At 42.8% G+C, this 16,451-nt stretch overlaps 2 protein-coding genes across 2 annotated transcripts in view; one reads left to right on the forward strand and one right to left on the reverse strand.

Moving 5' to 3' along the window:
• Positions 1-1,058: 1,058 nt before the first annotated feature.
• Positions 1,059-15,675, forward strand: ANKRD39 (ankyrin repeat domain 39). The gene is made up of 4 exons (XM_028516122.2): positions 1,059-1,201; positions 7,403-7,506; positions 8,344-8,547; positions 14,537-15,675. Exons 1-4 carry the CDS (start codon positions 1,114-1,116, stop codon positions 14,678-14,680), a joined length of 540 nt encoding a protein of 179 aa, XP_028371923.1. The 5' UTR covers positions 1,059-1,113; the 3' UTR covers positions 14,681-15,675.
• Positions 14,926-16,451, reverse strand: part of LOC114498404 (metal transporter CNNM4) — a 75,516-nt gene continuing 73,990 nt past the window's right edge. Inside the window, exon 8 of the mRNA XM_036030093.1 lies at positions 14,926-14,966. Within this exon, the coding sequence (XP_035885986.1) occupies positions 14,959-14,966 (8 nt within the window). The 3' untranslated portion in view covers positions 14,926-14,958. The remainder of the gene's footprint in view (positions 14,967-16,451) is intronic.

Raw genomic sequence — 16,451 nt, forward strand, 5'->3', positions numbered from 1 at the left:
AGGGCCAAGGCCTATTGGGAGTCACCCTTGGCCTCTGGCCAGAAGAAGTCAGAATTGGGAGTCAAAGCAGAAGAGGAACTGACTTCTCAGAACTCTGGAAGGGAAAGTGGGAATGAGGGTGGAAGAAGGGGAACTTCCTGGAAGCCCCTTAAGGTTGTGTGCTCTGGCTGAGAGGCTGGGGCTCCCAAGGACCTTAGGGGGAGGAAAGGCTATTTCCAGCCTTCTAGTTGCCAGGAATGCTTCAGCTTTGTGGGACATGAGACTTGACCCAGGGCCACCGAGCACGCACCAAGCCACTGTCCTATGCAAAGAGTGGTACAGGGCACAGATATAAGAAAAACAGGGACCAGTCTGGACTGTAAATTGTCCACAGACAGGCCGTGGAAGTGAAGCGTCCTGTAAACATGACTGGTCTGGGGGTCTGCTGTGGCCAGAAGAGGCTGTAGCCCTGAGTGTCCTAGGCGCCCACTGTGGGAAGTGGGGGATGGGGGCACACAACCTAATGCCCTTTCTTTGCTCTCTTGGGTTTACCATTGTTCTTGGTGGCTCCTGGCTCCCACGGGTTTTTAAGAAACGGGCCATCCCTGGCTGGTGTGGCTCAGTGGATTGAGCACCGGTCTGTGAACCGAAAGGTTGAGGGTTATATTTCTGGTCAGGGCACACACACACAAAAAGAAAAAGAGGAGCTGGAGGAGGGGATGATGTAGTGAGGCCTTTCAAGAGGCCGCGGTGAGCCGTCTTCCTGGGCCTTGGGTGCTGCGGGAAAGGTGGGGAAGGACCTGGAGGTGGTGCTTCCCTGCCCTGGGAGCCCCAGGGATGAGGAGACACCCCTGGAGGGCTGGCTCTAGCGAGGGATACTTAAGTGCCCCTCGTTGCGTCCAGCCCTCCCCCTCCTCCTTGCCGGGGGAGTTGGTCCCGCCCTAGGCGCCGCAGCCACCAAGGAGCATGAGGCGCCCTCTTGCGGCCGTCCTTGGAGAGGCGCGCAGCCTGGGTCTCGCCTCGCGGTCCGATTGGCTCCCGCGGGAGAGTCGGGTGCCTGATTGGACTTCGGGTCCGCGTACGCCAAGACAGGCGGGTGGTGCCCTACCTACAGGCAGACTGTGCCGCGCGGCAATGGCGGTTCCGGATCCCTGTGCTGACGGCCTCTGCTGCTCTCACTCGGGCGTTCGGCAGTCACTGGACGAGATGGATTTCGAGAGGGGTGAGGCAGGAGCGGAGCCGGAGATGGCCCCGGGCGGTCGGGAGCTGGCGGCCCCGGGTCTCAAAGAGCTCGTCCGATCTCGGCACGAGCTCGGCCACTGGAAACACCGACCGGCGCTCAGGGAGGGAAGCTGGGCCTCTCGGGTGTCAGAGAGGGGTGCCTAGGGATGTGCGCCCATGCTGGGGATGCCGCTGTGGTGCGGGAGGCAGCACTGTGCGAGGAACTAACCTTTTTGAGCCTCAGCGTTATTTATCCGTGGGACCCGATAAATAACATTTCTCCCACCTGCTTTCTTTCCTCCACCTCTCCCCACGGTTCCTTAACGGATCTCACTAGTAGTGAGAACTAGTTGGGACAGTTCTGCCCCTTGACAATGTCTAGAGTCATTTCAGTTGCTACAACTGGGAGGGTGCTACAGGCCTCTAGTAGATAGAGACCAGAGATGCTTGCATGCAGCTCACAATGCACAGTACAGTTACCAAAAACAATTATCTGGCCCACACTGTCAGTTGTGCTGCTGTTGAGAAAGAAATCTTGCCCTATGCAAAGCAGGGCCCCTTTGCCTCCAGGTTACTCCGACAAATCACCTTGCTTCCATCAGAGCAATTTTTACAATCTGACATTACGGGCACACCTTGGAGATACTGCAGGTGTGATTCCAGACCACTGCAAAAGGGAGTATCTCGATAAAGCGAGTTGTAATCTTTTTGCTGATGGAGGGTCTTCCCTTCAGTTTGTAAAATACAGAACATCTGTGAGGCTCAATAAAGTGAAGTGCAATAAAAGGTGTGCCTGTATTTTGTTTGCTTGCTCATTATTTATTTTGCACACATGGAAAATATCCTTTTCTTTTTTGTTGTGTGGATATTTTTTTCTTCATATCTTCCTTCTGAGTTCATTTTTCTTTTCCCTGAAGTATATATATCCTTTAATAGTTTTTTCAGTGGGCATGCTTTCCCACCATACACACAGACACAGTTGAAGGAGAGTTTAGCTAGTATAAAAGTCCAGGTTGACAGTTATTTTTTTCGCTCAATCCTTTGGAAATATTATTCCTTTACATTCTTGTACCTGCCGCTGCTAAGAATTCTGCTAATAATCAGATCATAATTCTTTAGTGGGTGAGAACTTTTTCTTTTTGTAACTTTTTAATTTTTTTTAAGATTTTATTCTTAGAGGAGAAGGGAGAGAGAGAAACATTGATGTGCGAGAAAGACATCAATTGATTGTCTCTTGTACATACCCGAGCAGGGGACCAAACCCAGAATCCAGACAGGTACCCTGACCAGGAATCAAACCAGTGACCTTTCAATTTGCAGGATGACACCCAACCAACTGAGCCACGCCAATTGGGGCTTTTTTTTATTCTTGATGTTCAGTCATTTCACCAGGCCAGATTTGTCTTTATTAATCCTCCTTGGCATGTAATGTAGTTTTTTATCTGAGAATTTATTTTTGTCTTTACTTCAGGATAATTCTCAGGTGTTACATCCTAAAACATTTCCTCTCTCCCAGTCTATCCAGTTTCTGTGTTTTTTATTTTTGAAACCTGTATTAGACATTTTTGTACATTCTGTCTTCTGTGTTTCTTCACCTCTTTAATATTTTTTTCTTTACCACTCCTTATTCTGGGTGATTTCCAAGTCAATTCTCTCTTCAGCTGGGTCTGCAATACTGTTGAACTGTATTGTTGTTTTATTTTAATGATTCTACTTTTTAATTTATTGACTTTTGTTTCATCTGCCTGCTCTTTGCCCCTAATGTTCTGTTGATTTGTGGAGTCCATTCCTTTATCTCTATGAATACATTAAATGTTTTGAAGTCTTAGATTATACCATTATGACCAGCTCAGGATTTGGAGCATGCATTTTCTCATTTTGCTGAATGTCTTGCGTGGCAATGGATTGCTTCTTGCTTGCCACCTTCTAATCTTTGAGCTCACTGGAGGGGGTGTACTTCTTTTGTAAGAGATGCTCACAGATAACCTTTGCTGGCTAACAGAAGCATTCTTATAGGGCACTTTTAAAAAATTAATTTATATTTTTTATCCTCACCCAAGGATATGTTTACTGATTTGAGAGAGAAGGGAAGGGAGGAAGAGAGAGAAGGAGAGAAACATTGATGTGAGAAAGAAATATCAATTAGTTGCCTCCTGTACACGCCCTGACTAGGAACTGAACCTGCAACCCAGGCATGTGCCCTGACCGGGAATCAAACCCATGATCCTTTGGTCTATGGGATGTTGCTCCAACCAGCTGAGCCACTGTGGCCAGGGCTTATAAGGCATTTTTAAAAGTTGCTTCTGCCTGGCCCTTATAGGGTTCACTTGTCTGGATCAGTTTTTTGACACATTTTAAATTGGGGGTTTGTTCTTTAAGGGTAATGTAGGTAGATATAAGTCCCACACCTCCAAGTTGCATAGGTCAGAGCATTTGATTTTATAGGTTTTTTCTGCCTTTGCTGTCTTCTCACATGTATTCAAATGGTGCTGTTTCTCATTGCCTATAGGTTTCTGTTCAAATGTCACCTTATCAGAGATGCCATCCCTGACCACTGCCTATACCCCTTCTCTGCTTTACCCACATTTTGCCATGTATTATGCGCTCCTGTGTATCATGTGCATCCATGTTTTTGGCCCAAACTTTCAGGAAAAAAATCTTTCATTTTAATTTTTTAATTCAGTTATTTATTTATATTTATATACTTGGTTTTCTTTTAAGATTTTACTTATTTATTTTTTCGAGAGGGGAAGGGAGAGAAATATCGCTGTGTGGTTGCTTCTCAGGTGCCCCCTACTGCAACCCAGGCACGTGCCCTAGACTGAGAATCAAACCAGCAACTCTTGGGTTCACAGTCCAGCACTCAATCCACTTAGCCACACCAGCCAGGGCTAGATACTTGTGTTTTTTGTATTATAAAGGAATTTTAGCATTTATTTTTGAATGTATGGTACATTTTCTGTAACAATTATAAAGCACAACAACAGATACAAGGTATTTCAGGTACTACGGCATATATAATGCATATCCTTATTTTTCCCTCAAAAACTTGGGCAAAAAAATACACATTATACACAGCAAAATGTGGTGTTTCTCTTCATAGCACTTAGCACCGCCTGACGTGTGTGTGTGTGTGTGTGTTTATTTTTTTCCTATCTCCTTTAATTAGAATATAAGCTCCATAAGTCCAAAATTTGGGAGGGAAGGTTTTTTTTTTCTCAGCTGACCCTTAGTATGCAGAATAGTACCACGTGCATAGTAAGTATTCAGTAAATATTTGCTGAAAGAGTAAAGGGCCAGGGCATGGCAACTTGCTTCCTGCTGCTACTCAGGGTAGGAGAGTGGAGGTTTGTCACTTCTGGTTTATCCATATTGTGCCTGCTCCTGGCCTTGTGCACAGAGCCTTACCGAGTTCCCTGCCATGCACGTGGCCTGCAGTCTTTGCCCCAGACTCTGCTCCAGCATGGGACCCAAAGCCTCTGAGGCGTGTGTCTAGTTCTGAGAACTCTTTGGATCCTATAGTCTCAGTGCTGGCTCACCACCTTGGCTGTGGTTTTCACCTTGTTCTGGCACCGGGCAGTGTCCTCTTCTTGCTTTTGAATTTGACTATATATTTTATTTTTTTAATGAAGAAGTTGAATGTTTTATTAAACTGTTTTGTTTTCCCTCAAGGCTGCTGCTTCACTGTATAATAATAGCACCAGCAGTCCTGGCTGGTCTGACTCAGTGGATTGAGCGGCAGCCTGCAAACCAAAGGGTCACCGGTTCGATTCCCAGTCAGGGCACATGCCTGGGTTGTGGGCCAGGTCCCCAGTGGGGGTTGTGTGAGAGGCAACCACACGTTGATGCTTCTCTCCCTCTCTCCCTCCTTTTCCCTCTCTAAAAATAATAAATAAAATCTTTAAAAATAATAAATAAAATCTTTTTTCATTAAAAATTTGTTCCTATAAAGCACATTACAGTATTATTTTTTTTAAATTAACATTTTCACAGTACATTTGCTGCATATATGGTTCTTCACTTCATTTTTCAGTAGAGATCAAGTTATTTGGTTGTCAGTGATTCGCTGTTTGCTAAGACCAGCAGAGGACCTGGATAATAGCCAGCTGTTTTTGAATTGCTTGAGGAGAACCTTGTGAATTTGTAGTTCAGGGGTAATTCTGCTATTGCTTCAATACTTGGAATTGCAATAGTGCTGTAAGTACTGATTCTTTTGCAGGACCACATATAAACTGACAAGTCTTCTGTATTTTCCAGTCCCGAAATGGAGTCAATTAAAAAAAAAAAGAGCCCCATTTATTATTAGATAATGAATACAGAAGCTTTGCCTTCTGTCCCTCATATTTCCCCTTCTTCTCTAGGGGCTCCGATTCCTCAGGCTTCCAGTCCCTGTCCCCTCTGAGCTCTTCCAGAATGAGGACAGTCTCCCAGTTATTATAGTGACGGGCTGGGAAAATATCTGAGTGCATGCTGTCCCTAAAGTAAACAACCCTGGGTTCAGGTTTGCCAGTCATTTTCTTCAGAAGTTCATAAAGGTAGACAGTGTTCCCTTGGGAGTACCTGCCAGGTTTATCCAGAGATGGCAGTGCCTCCTGCTCCTCATCATCCTCTGACCTTTTGGACAGGCCTGCCCTGGCCAGCCACTCCAGGTGGCCTCCAATAATAAATAAAATCTTTAAATTTTTTTTTTAAAAATAGCAGCAGCAAACTCAGTATATTGCTAAATGTTGTAAGATAGTGTTGTTTGTCATCTGACACTGTAACAGCTAACAAAAACTTTTCTTTGCCAGTTATTTCCAATGGAAAGGTCATTAAGTATTTTGACCCAAATCCAGAGACTGATGTAAGCAGGTTACAATTTTACACAAAGCTTAAGATGACAATGTTATCCTTGAAATACATAATTTTTATAACTAGATTTCACTACAGGTAATTTCGGGAATCCTGAATATTATAACTGTAGCCTAGCCTAAAAATCATAGGGTATTGTAAAAAAAAAAAAAAAGATGTAAATTGTGATTATCTGCAATCATTAGAAAGTTAAGGGATATTTTCTTCCAATAGCATTATTGTAGCTTCTTTTTCCATTGGTATGACTAAAAGTTGCTGTTTTAAAATTTCTGTCCACCACTAATTTAGGACAACAATGCTAGATTAAGTTATTTCATATTACTTTATTTAGGGGGGTTCTGTTTCTACTCCAATAGATTTATGTATTTCTCATATGCTTCTTCATTCATTAGTTCATTACTTCTGAAGGTCACTCAGTGTCATCTTGATCAGTCAACCATCTTCATAACACGATTTGTTGACAAGTCCTGGATTTTCTGGAGGAGCTTCATTATCTTCAGTTACTTCTGTCAGAGGAGAATCGAGTTCACTAGCAGCTTTCACACTTTCCAAAGCACCAAACTCATCTTGTTTATTCAATTTTGTCCCAATTTCAGGCAGACTACAGGAAACCACATCTCCCAAATATTCCTGTACAAAATTTCTCGTTTCCACTGTTCCATTTTCTGTTGTTATCCATTCATATTTCCCTGTGAATTTACACACAGAGGGCAGATTGGGGCCATTGCACAGAACCCAAGGGCAGCTCTTGCCCTTAGGCCCCGGGGCTGGGGCGCAGGCTGCAGGCCGAGGCCCACAAGCTCCGTGCTGCTTGGAGCTCTGTGCTCCTCAAACATGTTAAACATTACTCAACATTTGTGTGTTTGAAGTGAGGAGAAGGGATTTCTGTGTCTGCTCAGTCTTCCTGCCCTGGTCAACAGCTCCTTGTCTGGTTCACAGCTGTCACCTGCACCTAGGACAATCCTTGGCACATTGGAAGTGCTCAGTTAATAAATATTGTTGAATGAATATTAACTAGGCACCCATTTTTTATGATTTACTGGATGGAAAAAATGAAGATCAAGAGATAAAGGAAACATTAAAAGCCTTCATTCAGCCCTGGCTGGTGTGGCTAAGTGGAATGAGCGCAGGCCTGTGAACCAAAAGGTCGCTGGTTTGATTCCCAGTCAGGGCACATGCCTGGGTTGCAGGCTAGGTCCCCAGTAGGAGGCGTGTAAGAGGCAACCGCACATTGATGCTTCTCTCCCTCTCTTTCTCCCTCCCTTCCTCTCTGTCTAAAAATAAATAAAATCTTAAAAAAATTAAAAGTCCTCATTCAGCATCATTCCATACTTTGGTTGTCTTTCCACAGGAATCTGGTCAGCAGCCCTGAATGGAGACCTGGGCCGAGTGAAGTATTTAATCCAGAAGGCAGTAGACCCTAGCCAGCCCGACTTGGCTGGCTACACCGCTCTAGTGAGTTGGAAGGACTTGGGGTGAGCTTGGGGACCCCTGCATCGCAGAGGGACTGAAGTTTACCTTTGTCTTTGTCTTTTCCCTTCCTTCTCTCCCAGCAGGGTTTCTTTCACTCTCTTTTTAAGATTTTATTTATTTATTATTATTTTTTAATAACTTTTCTTTAAGTTTTTGTTTATTTATTTTTAGAGAAAGGGGAAGGGAAGGAGAAAGAAAGGGACAGAAACATCGATATGTGGTTGCCTCTCATGCACCCCCAACCAGGGACCTGGCACACAACCCAGGCATGTGCCCTGGCTGGGAATTGAACCTGAGAACATTTTGATTCACAGGCTGGCGCTCAATCCACTGAACCACACCAACCAGGGCCTATTTATTTATTTTTAGAGGGGGAAATGAGGGATAAAGAGAGGGAGGAAACATGGATATGAGAGAGAAATATCCATCCGTTGCTTCTCGAATGCCCCCAACTGGGGGCCTGACCTGCAACCCAGGCTTGTGCCCTGACTGGGAATGAATGGAACTGTTGACCTTTCACTTTGCAGGAGGACACCCAACTCACTGAGCCACATCAGTCAGGGCATGGTTTCTCTTTTAAGTGTCATGTGAACCTTTTAATTAGGATAAGTGCCTTACATTAGTTGTTTACTTTCGTTTTCGTTAACTCTCCTGTGAGGTAGAAATGATTGAGGAAACTGATGCCAGATGTGAAGACATTTGCCCAGGTCACACAACAAATAGAGGTGGTCCCTGGAGGATCCGGGGCCAAGTGCCACCCCTCCCCACCAAGTCACCTGCCTGGCTCTGCTGTCTGACCTCAGTCTCTGTTCCCTGCAGCACTATGCCAGCCGCAATGGACACTACGCAGTATGCCAGTTTCTGCTGGAAAATGGGGCCAAGTGTGATGCCCAGACACATGGGGGTGCCACCGCCCTGCACCGGGCCAGCTACTGTGGGCACACTGAGATTGCACGGCTTCTGCTCTCACATGGGTCCAACCCCAGGCTTGTAGATGACGATGGCATGACCAGTCTACATAAGGTATGGCTCCTCTCTCTCTTCAAAAACCCGGTCTTTGTCATTATGAAAGGTATAACATATTCACCGCAGGAAACATGGGGAAAATGGAAAAGCATAAAGTAGAAAACAAAAATCATTTCTATTATCAGTGTTCGCTTTCATACTTTGGGATTAATGTGTAATTTTCCAGCATTTATTCTGTGCATGTACATAAAAAATATGGAACAATTCACAAATTTGCATGTCATCCTTTCATTCAATGCATGTAAACTGGAATTAAATGTAGTGTTAATTTATTTTTCTTTCCTTTAGTGATATGTGTGAGTGCTTTTCTCCCTAATTGTTCCCTGAAACTTAACATGTACTCTCGCCTATCCTCGTAGTCCACTCTCCGTGCTATAGCTGGACTGATAATTTCATCACACTTCTGACTAGGAATTCCTACATGGGGTAGATAATTTCAGGAGTCCAAGATGGTATACTGTTAAAATGAATTTCCCTTCAACCCCCGACCTTAGTCTCTCAGTCTTCTAGGTCCCTCTCTTAAGGCATGATTTTTATCCATTTTTTTGTTTTAAATTATATTTTATTGATTATGCTATTAGAGTTGCCCCAGTTTTTCCTCCTTTGCCCCCATTACCCAGCACTCCCCACTCCCTTAGGCAATCCCCACCCCTTTGTTCATGTCCCTGAGTCATGCATATAACTTCTTTGGCTACTCCATATACTTTCCTGTACTTTATATCCCCATGACTACCAATTTGTACTTCTCAGTCTCCTCACCTCTACACCTATCTCCCCATACCTCCCTTCCATCTGGCAACCACAAAATGCTCTCTGTTTCTATGATTCTGTCTTTTGTTCTTCTTCTTTGCTTAGTTTGTTTTTTAGATTCAATTATTGAAACATATGTATTTATTGCCATTTTATTGTTCATAGTTTTGATCTTCTTTTTCTTAAATAAATCCTTTTAACATTTTATGTAATAATGCTTTAGAGATGATGAACTCCTTTAGATTTTTTTTGGGGGTCTGGGAAGTTCTTTATCTGCCCTTCCACTCTAAATGGTGGGTGGAGCAATCTAGGCTGTAGGTCCCTGCTTTTCATGACTTTGAATATTTCTTGCCAATCCCTTCTAGCCTACAAAGTTTCTTTTGAGCAGTCAGCTGACAGTCTTATGGGAACTTCCCTGGAGGTAACTACTTTTCTCTTCTGCTATTAAGATTCTCTCTTTGTCTTTGACCTTTGCCATTTTAATTATGATGTGTCCTAGAGTGAGCCTGTTTGCATCCATCTTGTTTGGGACTCTGTTTGCTTCCTGGACTTGCATGTCTATTTCTTTCACCAAATTAGGAAAGTTTTCTTTCACTATTTTTACAAATAGATTTCCAATTTCTTGCTCTTCCTCTTCTCCTTTTGGCACCCCTTAGGAAGTTAATGTTTGTACACTTGAAGCTGTCCCAGAGGCTCCTTACAAACTTGTAAACCTGTATAGCTATACACCTCCCTTTTGCTATGTTCCATAAATTTTGGAAAGTTGTATGTTTTCATTTTCAGTGGTCTCAAGGTAGTTACTGATTTCTTGTTTAGCAGCGTGTTGCTCAGTTTCCACATAGTTGTGTGTTTTCCAGTTTTCTTCTCACTGTTGTTGATTCCTAGTTTCATGCCATTGTAGTTGCTTAAGATTCTTTGTTTTTCTGTTTTGTTTTGTTTTGTTTTTGTTTTTTAAGATTCTTGATATGATTTGAATGTTCTGGAATTTACTGAGATTTGTTTTGTGGCATAATATGTGGTCTATCCTGGAGAATGTTCCACATGCACTTGAAAAAAATGTATATTATGCAGTTTTTGGATGAAATGTTTTAAAAATGTCTATTATGTCAATCTGGTATAATGTGATACTTAAGGCCATTATTCCTTTTTTTTTCTGTCAGAATTATCTCTCCATTGATGTTAGTGGGTTATTAAAATCTACTATTTTTGTATTACTGTATATTTCTTCCTTTATGTCCATTAATAATTGCTTTATGTACGAGGTGCTCCTGCGATGGCTGTGCAGATATTTATGATGGTTCTGTCCTGCTCTCGAATTGACCCTTTTATAGTTATTAATGTCTTTTGCCTTCCTTGTCTTTTTTTTACATTCTTTGTTTTAAAGCCTATTTAGTCTGATATGAGCATTGCTACTCCAGCTTTCATTTCATTTCTATTTGTGCAAAATATCTTTTTCCATCCCTTCACTTTCAGTCTGTATGTGTCTGTCAACTTCAAGTGAGTCTCTTGTGAGCTGCATGTCGATGGGTCGGGGCTTTTAAGCTGAGAGGACTCAGTCGTCCTGTTTGTTTTTATTGGAGCATTTAATACATTTAAAGTCATTATCGATAAGTAGTACTTATTTCCTTTTTGGTGTTGTTATGGTTGTTTCTGTAGTTTCTCTCTATTCCTTTCTTCTTCTTCTCTTGATTGCTTCCCTTATGGTTTTCTGGTTTTCTTTATTATTTTGTTTGGATACCTTTCTCTTTATTTTTTTGTGTGCCTTTTGCAGGTTTTTGGTTTGTGGTTACCATGTAGTTTATGTATATTATTTTACATATATAGCTGTATTTTAAGCTTATAGGTGTATCAGTTCTCATATATTCTAAAAGGACATTTTTGCTCTTCTTCCCTCCACACTTTACATTTTGATGTCATGCTTTAGATCTTTTTGTTTTATGTATTTTCTAACTACTTGCAGTTTTTGTTGAGGTTGGTACTTTTGTCTTTTGTTTATCTTAGTAGCTTTTCAAGTGGCTGATTTGCTCTATTAAATATTTGCCTTTACCTGAAGATATTTTTCCTTTCTCATATTTCCTTGTTTGTGGTTTTGGTCTCCCCTTTTCTGCTTAAAGAAGACCCTTTAACACTTCATATAAAGCTGGTTTAGTGATGATGAACTCCTCAAGTTTTGCTTGTCCAGGAAACTCTTTCCATTCTGAATAATAACCATGCCTGGCAAAGTGTCCTCAATTGTAGGTTCCTTTCCTCCTGCACTTCCAGCATGTCCTGTGGCCCCCTTCTGGCCTGTACGGTTCTGCTGAGGAATCAGTGGATAGATAGCCTTATGGGGTTTCCTGTGCTTGCAGCTTGTTTCCCTCTTGCTGCCTTTAAGATTGTCACTTCATCTCTAACTTTTGCAGTTTTAATTACAATATATCCTGGTGTGGATCTCTTTGAATTTGTTCTGTCTAGAACTCTGCTTCCTGGACCTGACCATGTGTTCCTTTCCCAGGTGAGGAAAGTTTGCTCCTTTCTCTCTTTCTCATCCTGGGCACCCTGCAATGTGAATGTTTGCGTGCTTGACATTTTCCCAGAGGCCCCTTAAACAATTCTCATTTTTTTTCATTCTTTTTTTCTTTTTGCTGTTCTGATTGGTTGATTCTCACTAGTCTGGCTTCCAGGTTGCCAATCCAGTCTTCTGTATTAGCTAATCTGAGGTTGATTACTTCTAATGAATTTTTCCTTTCAGTTATTGTATTCTTCAGGTATGCTGGATTCTTTTCCTTTTTAAAAATGATAAATTTTATTTATTTATTTTTAGAGAGAGGGGAAAGGAGGGAGAAAGAGAGGGATGGAAACATTGATGTGAAAGAGAAACATCAATCGGCCACCTCTTGCATGAGCCCTGACAAGGAATTGAACCAGCAACATTTCACTTTGTGGAACAACACCCAACCAACTGAGCCACACCAGTCAGGGCTGCTTGGTTCTTCATTACTCTTTCTCTTTGTTGAAATTCTCCTTAAGTTCCTCTGTTTTACTCTGAAGTTTGGTGAGCATCCTTATAACCACTTCTTTGACTTATCAGGTAAATTGTTTATTGTGTTTCATTAGGGTTTTTTTTTCCTGGGAATTTTTTTTCTTCCATCACTTAAGAGATATTCCTTCATGTTCTCATTTTGACATTCTAATTTATATAATTAGACATAATAGCTATCTTGTCCAGTTTGAAAAAGTGGCCTTATGTCGAAGCGGCCTCTGTGTAGGCTGTGTGTGCTGGGTGGTTTTAACAAGCCATTAGAACCAGACAAGTGCTTCTAGTACCCCAGGCACTGACCTGCCAGGCTAAAGCAGCTCCAGATGGGGAGGCTAGGTGCCTGTGGTAATGCCCTGTTGGTCCTGCTCGCTCCCTTGGTGCAGAGCTGAAATGGGCTCTGGGTGATGCACTTGGGAACGTACTGTGGTGACATTCCATGTAGGCCAGAGTACCTGGATAGAGCTCCTGCCTGCACTATGGAGGTGGAGGGGAATGCACACAGTGGCACTCCGACCCCAGAGAGTTCCTACAGATCTTGGAGGGCTTCCATGGTTCCTCAGCTCTCTTTTGGACAGTTTCACTCTGTAATTTGTTATGCAAAAGCTACTCAATTGCCCTCAGTTGTATCTTAGGAGGAATTGTTCTCTCTATATGTGGGCATATACTTCAGTGCACTTATGGGGGGGTGGGGGCAAGTTCAACATCTTCCTAGGCCACCGCCATCTTCGACCTCTCATTCTTTCTTTAAAAAATTAACTACTTGCTCCCTGGTCAGCGTGGCTTAGTTGGTTGGAGTGTCGTCCTATAGACTGAAAGGTCGGGGGTCCGATTCCCTGTCAGGGCACCTGCCCAGGTTGCAGGTTTGTCCCCTGGTTGGCATGCGTACGAGAGGGGCCCCGGTCATGTTTCTCTCTCCCATCGGTCTCTCGTGCTCTCTCTCCCTTCCTCTCTCTCTAAAACCAATGAAAAAATGTCCTTGGGTGAGGATAAAGAAAGAAAATAATTTGAAATCCTGACTTTAAAAAAGAAATAAATGAAGTAAACTACTTGTGAACATTGGGTTTTATTTGTTTATTTTTGGTAAAAAAAAACTACTTGGGATGCACCTCACAGTTGCTCACAACGTGCCACTGCCTGAACTGAAGCAACAGAATGGAGAACCTAGGTCTGTATTTATCAAGAGTGCCTGCTAAAAATGATTTGGATTCAAATTTGAGGTAATGGTTGCTAGTAATACTAATTTTGAGACCTTTCAAAAACTCCCATAATTATCCATTTGTCTGTCGGGAGGAGTAGGGAATACAGTGAAATAACAGTTGTTAGGAGTTCAAACTTCGTGGTCAGACAGACCTGCTTTAGAATCCCCAAGCTGCCACACTAGGTTTGTGACCATAGGCAGGTCACTTAACTTTTGTAAGCCTCACTTTCTGCATATATACAATGGGAATAATGATAGTTCCCACCTCTGATGGTTACTGTGAAAGTTAAATAAGATAATTTATGTAAATCACTTAACTCTGTTATTTTTTGGAGATAGGTTAGAGCAGTGGTGTCAAGCTCATTTTCATGGGGGACCACAGCAGTCTTGAGGTTGCCTTCAAAGCCGAATGTAACTTTAGGACTGTATAAGTGTAACTACTCCCTAACAGTTAAGTGAGAGCTCGGCACTGCTGCCCGGTAGAAATAAGGTGCCGGGCCAGATAAAACAACGTGGAGGGCCGGATTCTACCCACGGGCCCTGTGTTTGCCACCTGTGGGTTAGAGATTGACATCCAGATTGGGATCATCTATCTCAAATGAGAAGAGAAAGCTGGGAACCTGGGCCCATTTTTTTCTGTTCATCTGGAAGTTCCCAGAGGGCAGGGTCCACACCTGATGTCCCTTGTGCTCGTGGTGCCCAGCACCTGCAGGTGGTCGGAATGTTTGTAAGAGACACTTAGAGGCTCCAGGTTCAGTACTTGTCTTTAATGTGCAGCCTGGACAAAGAAGAATAGCCATTGAACAAAGAACACAAGAACCAAAAACTTAAGCTAATTGCCAGAATGTCGCTAGAGTCTTCTACCCATCTGTATGCAAGTCATGGGATTTCATAGGAATTAGGGAAAGTCTGCTCAAACAGCCAATGTCTCCATTTCCATGAGGACCAATAGAAGTAGAGCAAAAAGGGGCAGGACTCAGTAAGGGTGTGACTTTTGATTCAGGCTGTTCTCTCCACAGGCTGCTGAGAAGGGCCACATGGACATCTGCTCCCTCCTATTGCAACACAGCCCCGCCCTGAAGGCCATGCGGGATCGGAAGGCACGACTAGCATGTGACCTGCTGCCCTGCAACAGTGACCTGCAGGACCTGCTAGCCAGCTGAATCACCACCCTTCTGTCTCAGGCTGCCATGCGAGGACACACAGACTAGGTCTCCGGGCCTCAGCTTTGGTCAGCACCCATGCTGCAGGTTGGGAAACTGCTGCCTGAAGACTCAGGAAGAGCCCAGTTTTGGCCACTGAAGTGAGGGAGTAGATTTGGGGGCTGCAAGTGCTTAAACGTGGGCAGATGATGCTATTTTAAATTAATTCATGTGGAAACACCTACTCATTGGAATAAAGTTATAGTCTTACCTCATCCCATGCCAAAATTTCAAGTAGGTTAAATACCTAAATTGAAAAACATGAAACTATGTAAATATTAGAAGAAACCATGGAAGAAGATATAACAAATTAAAAGCTTCTGCCAGCCTAAGGACCTTGGTAAAAGTCCCTTTACCTGTTCCCGTTTCCTCACCTGTAAGGCAAGAATGATTATAATGGGGCCCCTCTCAAAGTCACTGGAGGTTAGATGCCTGAGTGCATGGGGAACACTAGAGAGAGCTCCTGGCCTGCTGCGAGCAACATATTAGAACACCCACTTCCTCAAAACCTGATCAGCATGTTTTTATACCTTAATCTCATTCATTTTAATAATCTGATAGATTTAAAAGTATTGTTTTATTTTGAATTGCTGAGTACTAATGAGGTTGACACCTGTCTTTTGTGAACTTGTCCATATCCTTTGCCCATTAAATTTCTCTCTTTTTTATTGACTCACAGGAATTGTTTATGTATTCTGGATATTGATTGCATATTTTATATGTATATATTTTTTCCTTTCATACTGTCATTTTTGTCAGTATCTGTTCATGGAAACTGGCACAGCCACCGTAGATGGCAATTTGGCCATGGTTGCTAACATTTAAATGAACATAGCCAATAATTCGATTTCTCTGTAGCTACTTAGACAAACATTCATCTGTCTAAGCATCTACAAAGACACTTATCTACAGAGGCATTTACAAAGATGCACATTAGGGCCTGGGGTATAATGTTAAAAACAAAAAAAGAAAGGAAAGGAAAGGAAAGGAAAGGAAAGGAAAGGGGAAAGGAAAGGAAGGAAGGAAAGGAAAAGGAAGGAAGGAAAGGAAAAGAAAGAAAGAAAAGGAAAAGAAAGAAAGAAAGAAAGAAAGAAAAGGAAGGAAGGAAAGAAAGAGAAAGAAAGAAGGAAGGAAGGAAGGAAGGGAAAGGGAAGGAAGGAAGGAAAAGAAAAGAAAAAGAAAGAAGGAAAGAAAGAAAGAAGGAAAAGGAAAGGAGGAGGAAGGAAAGAAAAGGAAGGAAGGGAAGGAAGGAAGGGAAGGGAAGAAGAAAGAAAGAAGAAAACCAGGGTTCTTCCTGGTAGGGAGATGGTGACCTTCTGGTCCACGTATGATTTGAATGCAATGCAACGGGATGGTATATACTGATGTGGGAAACGTGCTGAGCTGTGACCACAGTGTGATGCATCCTAAAACATGTCTGTAGAAATGTGCACTTCCACAAAATCACAGGAACAAAGTCAGGAGGGAATGTAGCAAACGGAACCGTGGCTCCCCGGGGCCACTGTGCTGAGAGTGCTTATAAGTGAAGGGGGTCTTTTTGGGCCTTATTCATTATGTGTGGATTTTTTTACAAGGAGTAATTTTATTGTAAGTCAGAGTTAATGCCATCTTGTTTCATGTGGAAGAAACATGCTTTTGGCCAAGTTTCAGATGAAGCCCATCGGGTACTGCTGAGGGAGAGGAGCATGATTTGTGTGGCTGGCAGTGCAGCCCAGAGCCAGTCTGACCTTCT

This window comes from Phyllostomus discolor, chromosome 6 (assembly GCF_004126475.2).
Source record: "Phyllostomus discolor isolate MPI-MPIP mPhyDis1 chromosome 6, mPhyDis1.pri.v3, whole genome shotgun sequence".
Lineage (NCBI taxonomy): Eukaryota > Metazoa > Chordata > Mammalia > Chiroptera > Phyllostomidae > Phyllostomus > Phyllostomus discolor.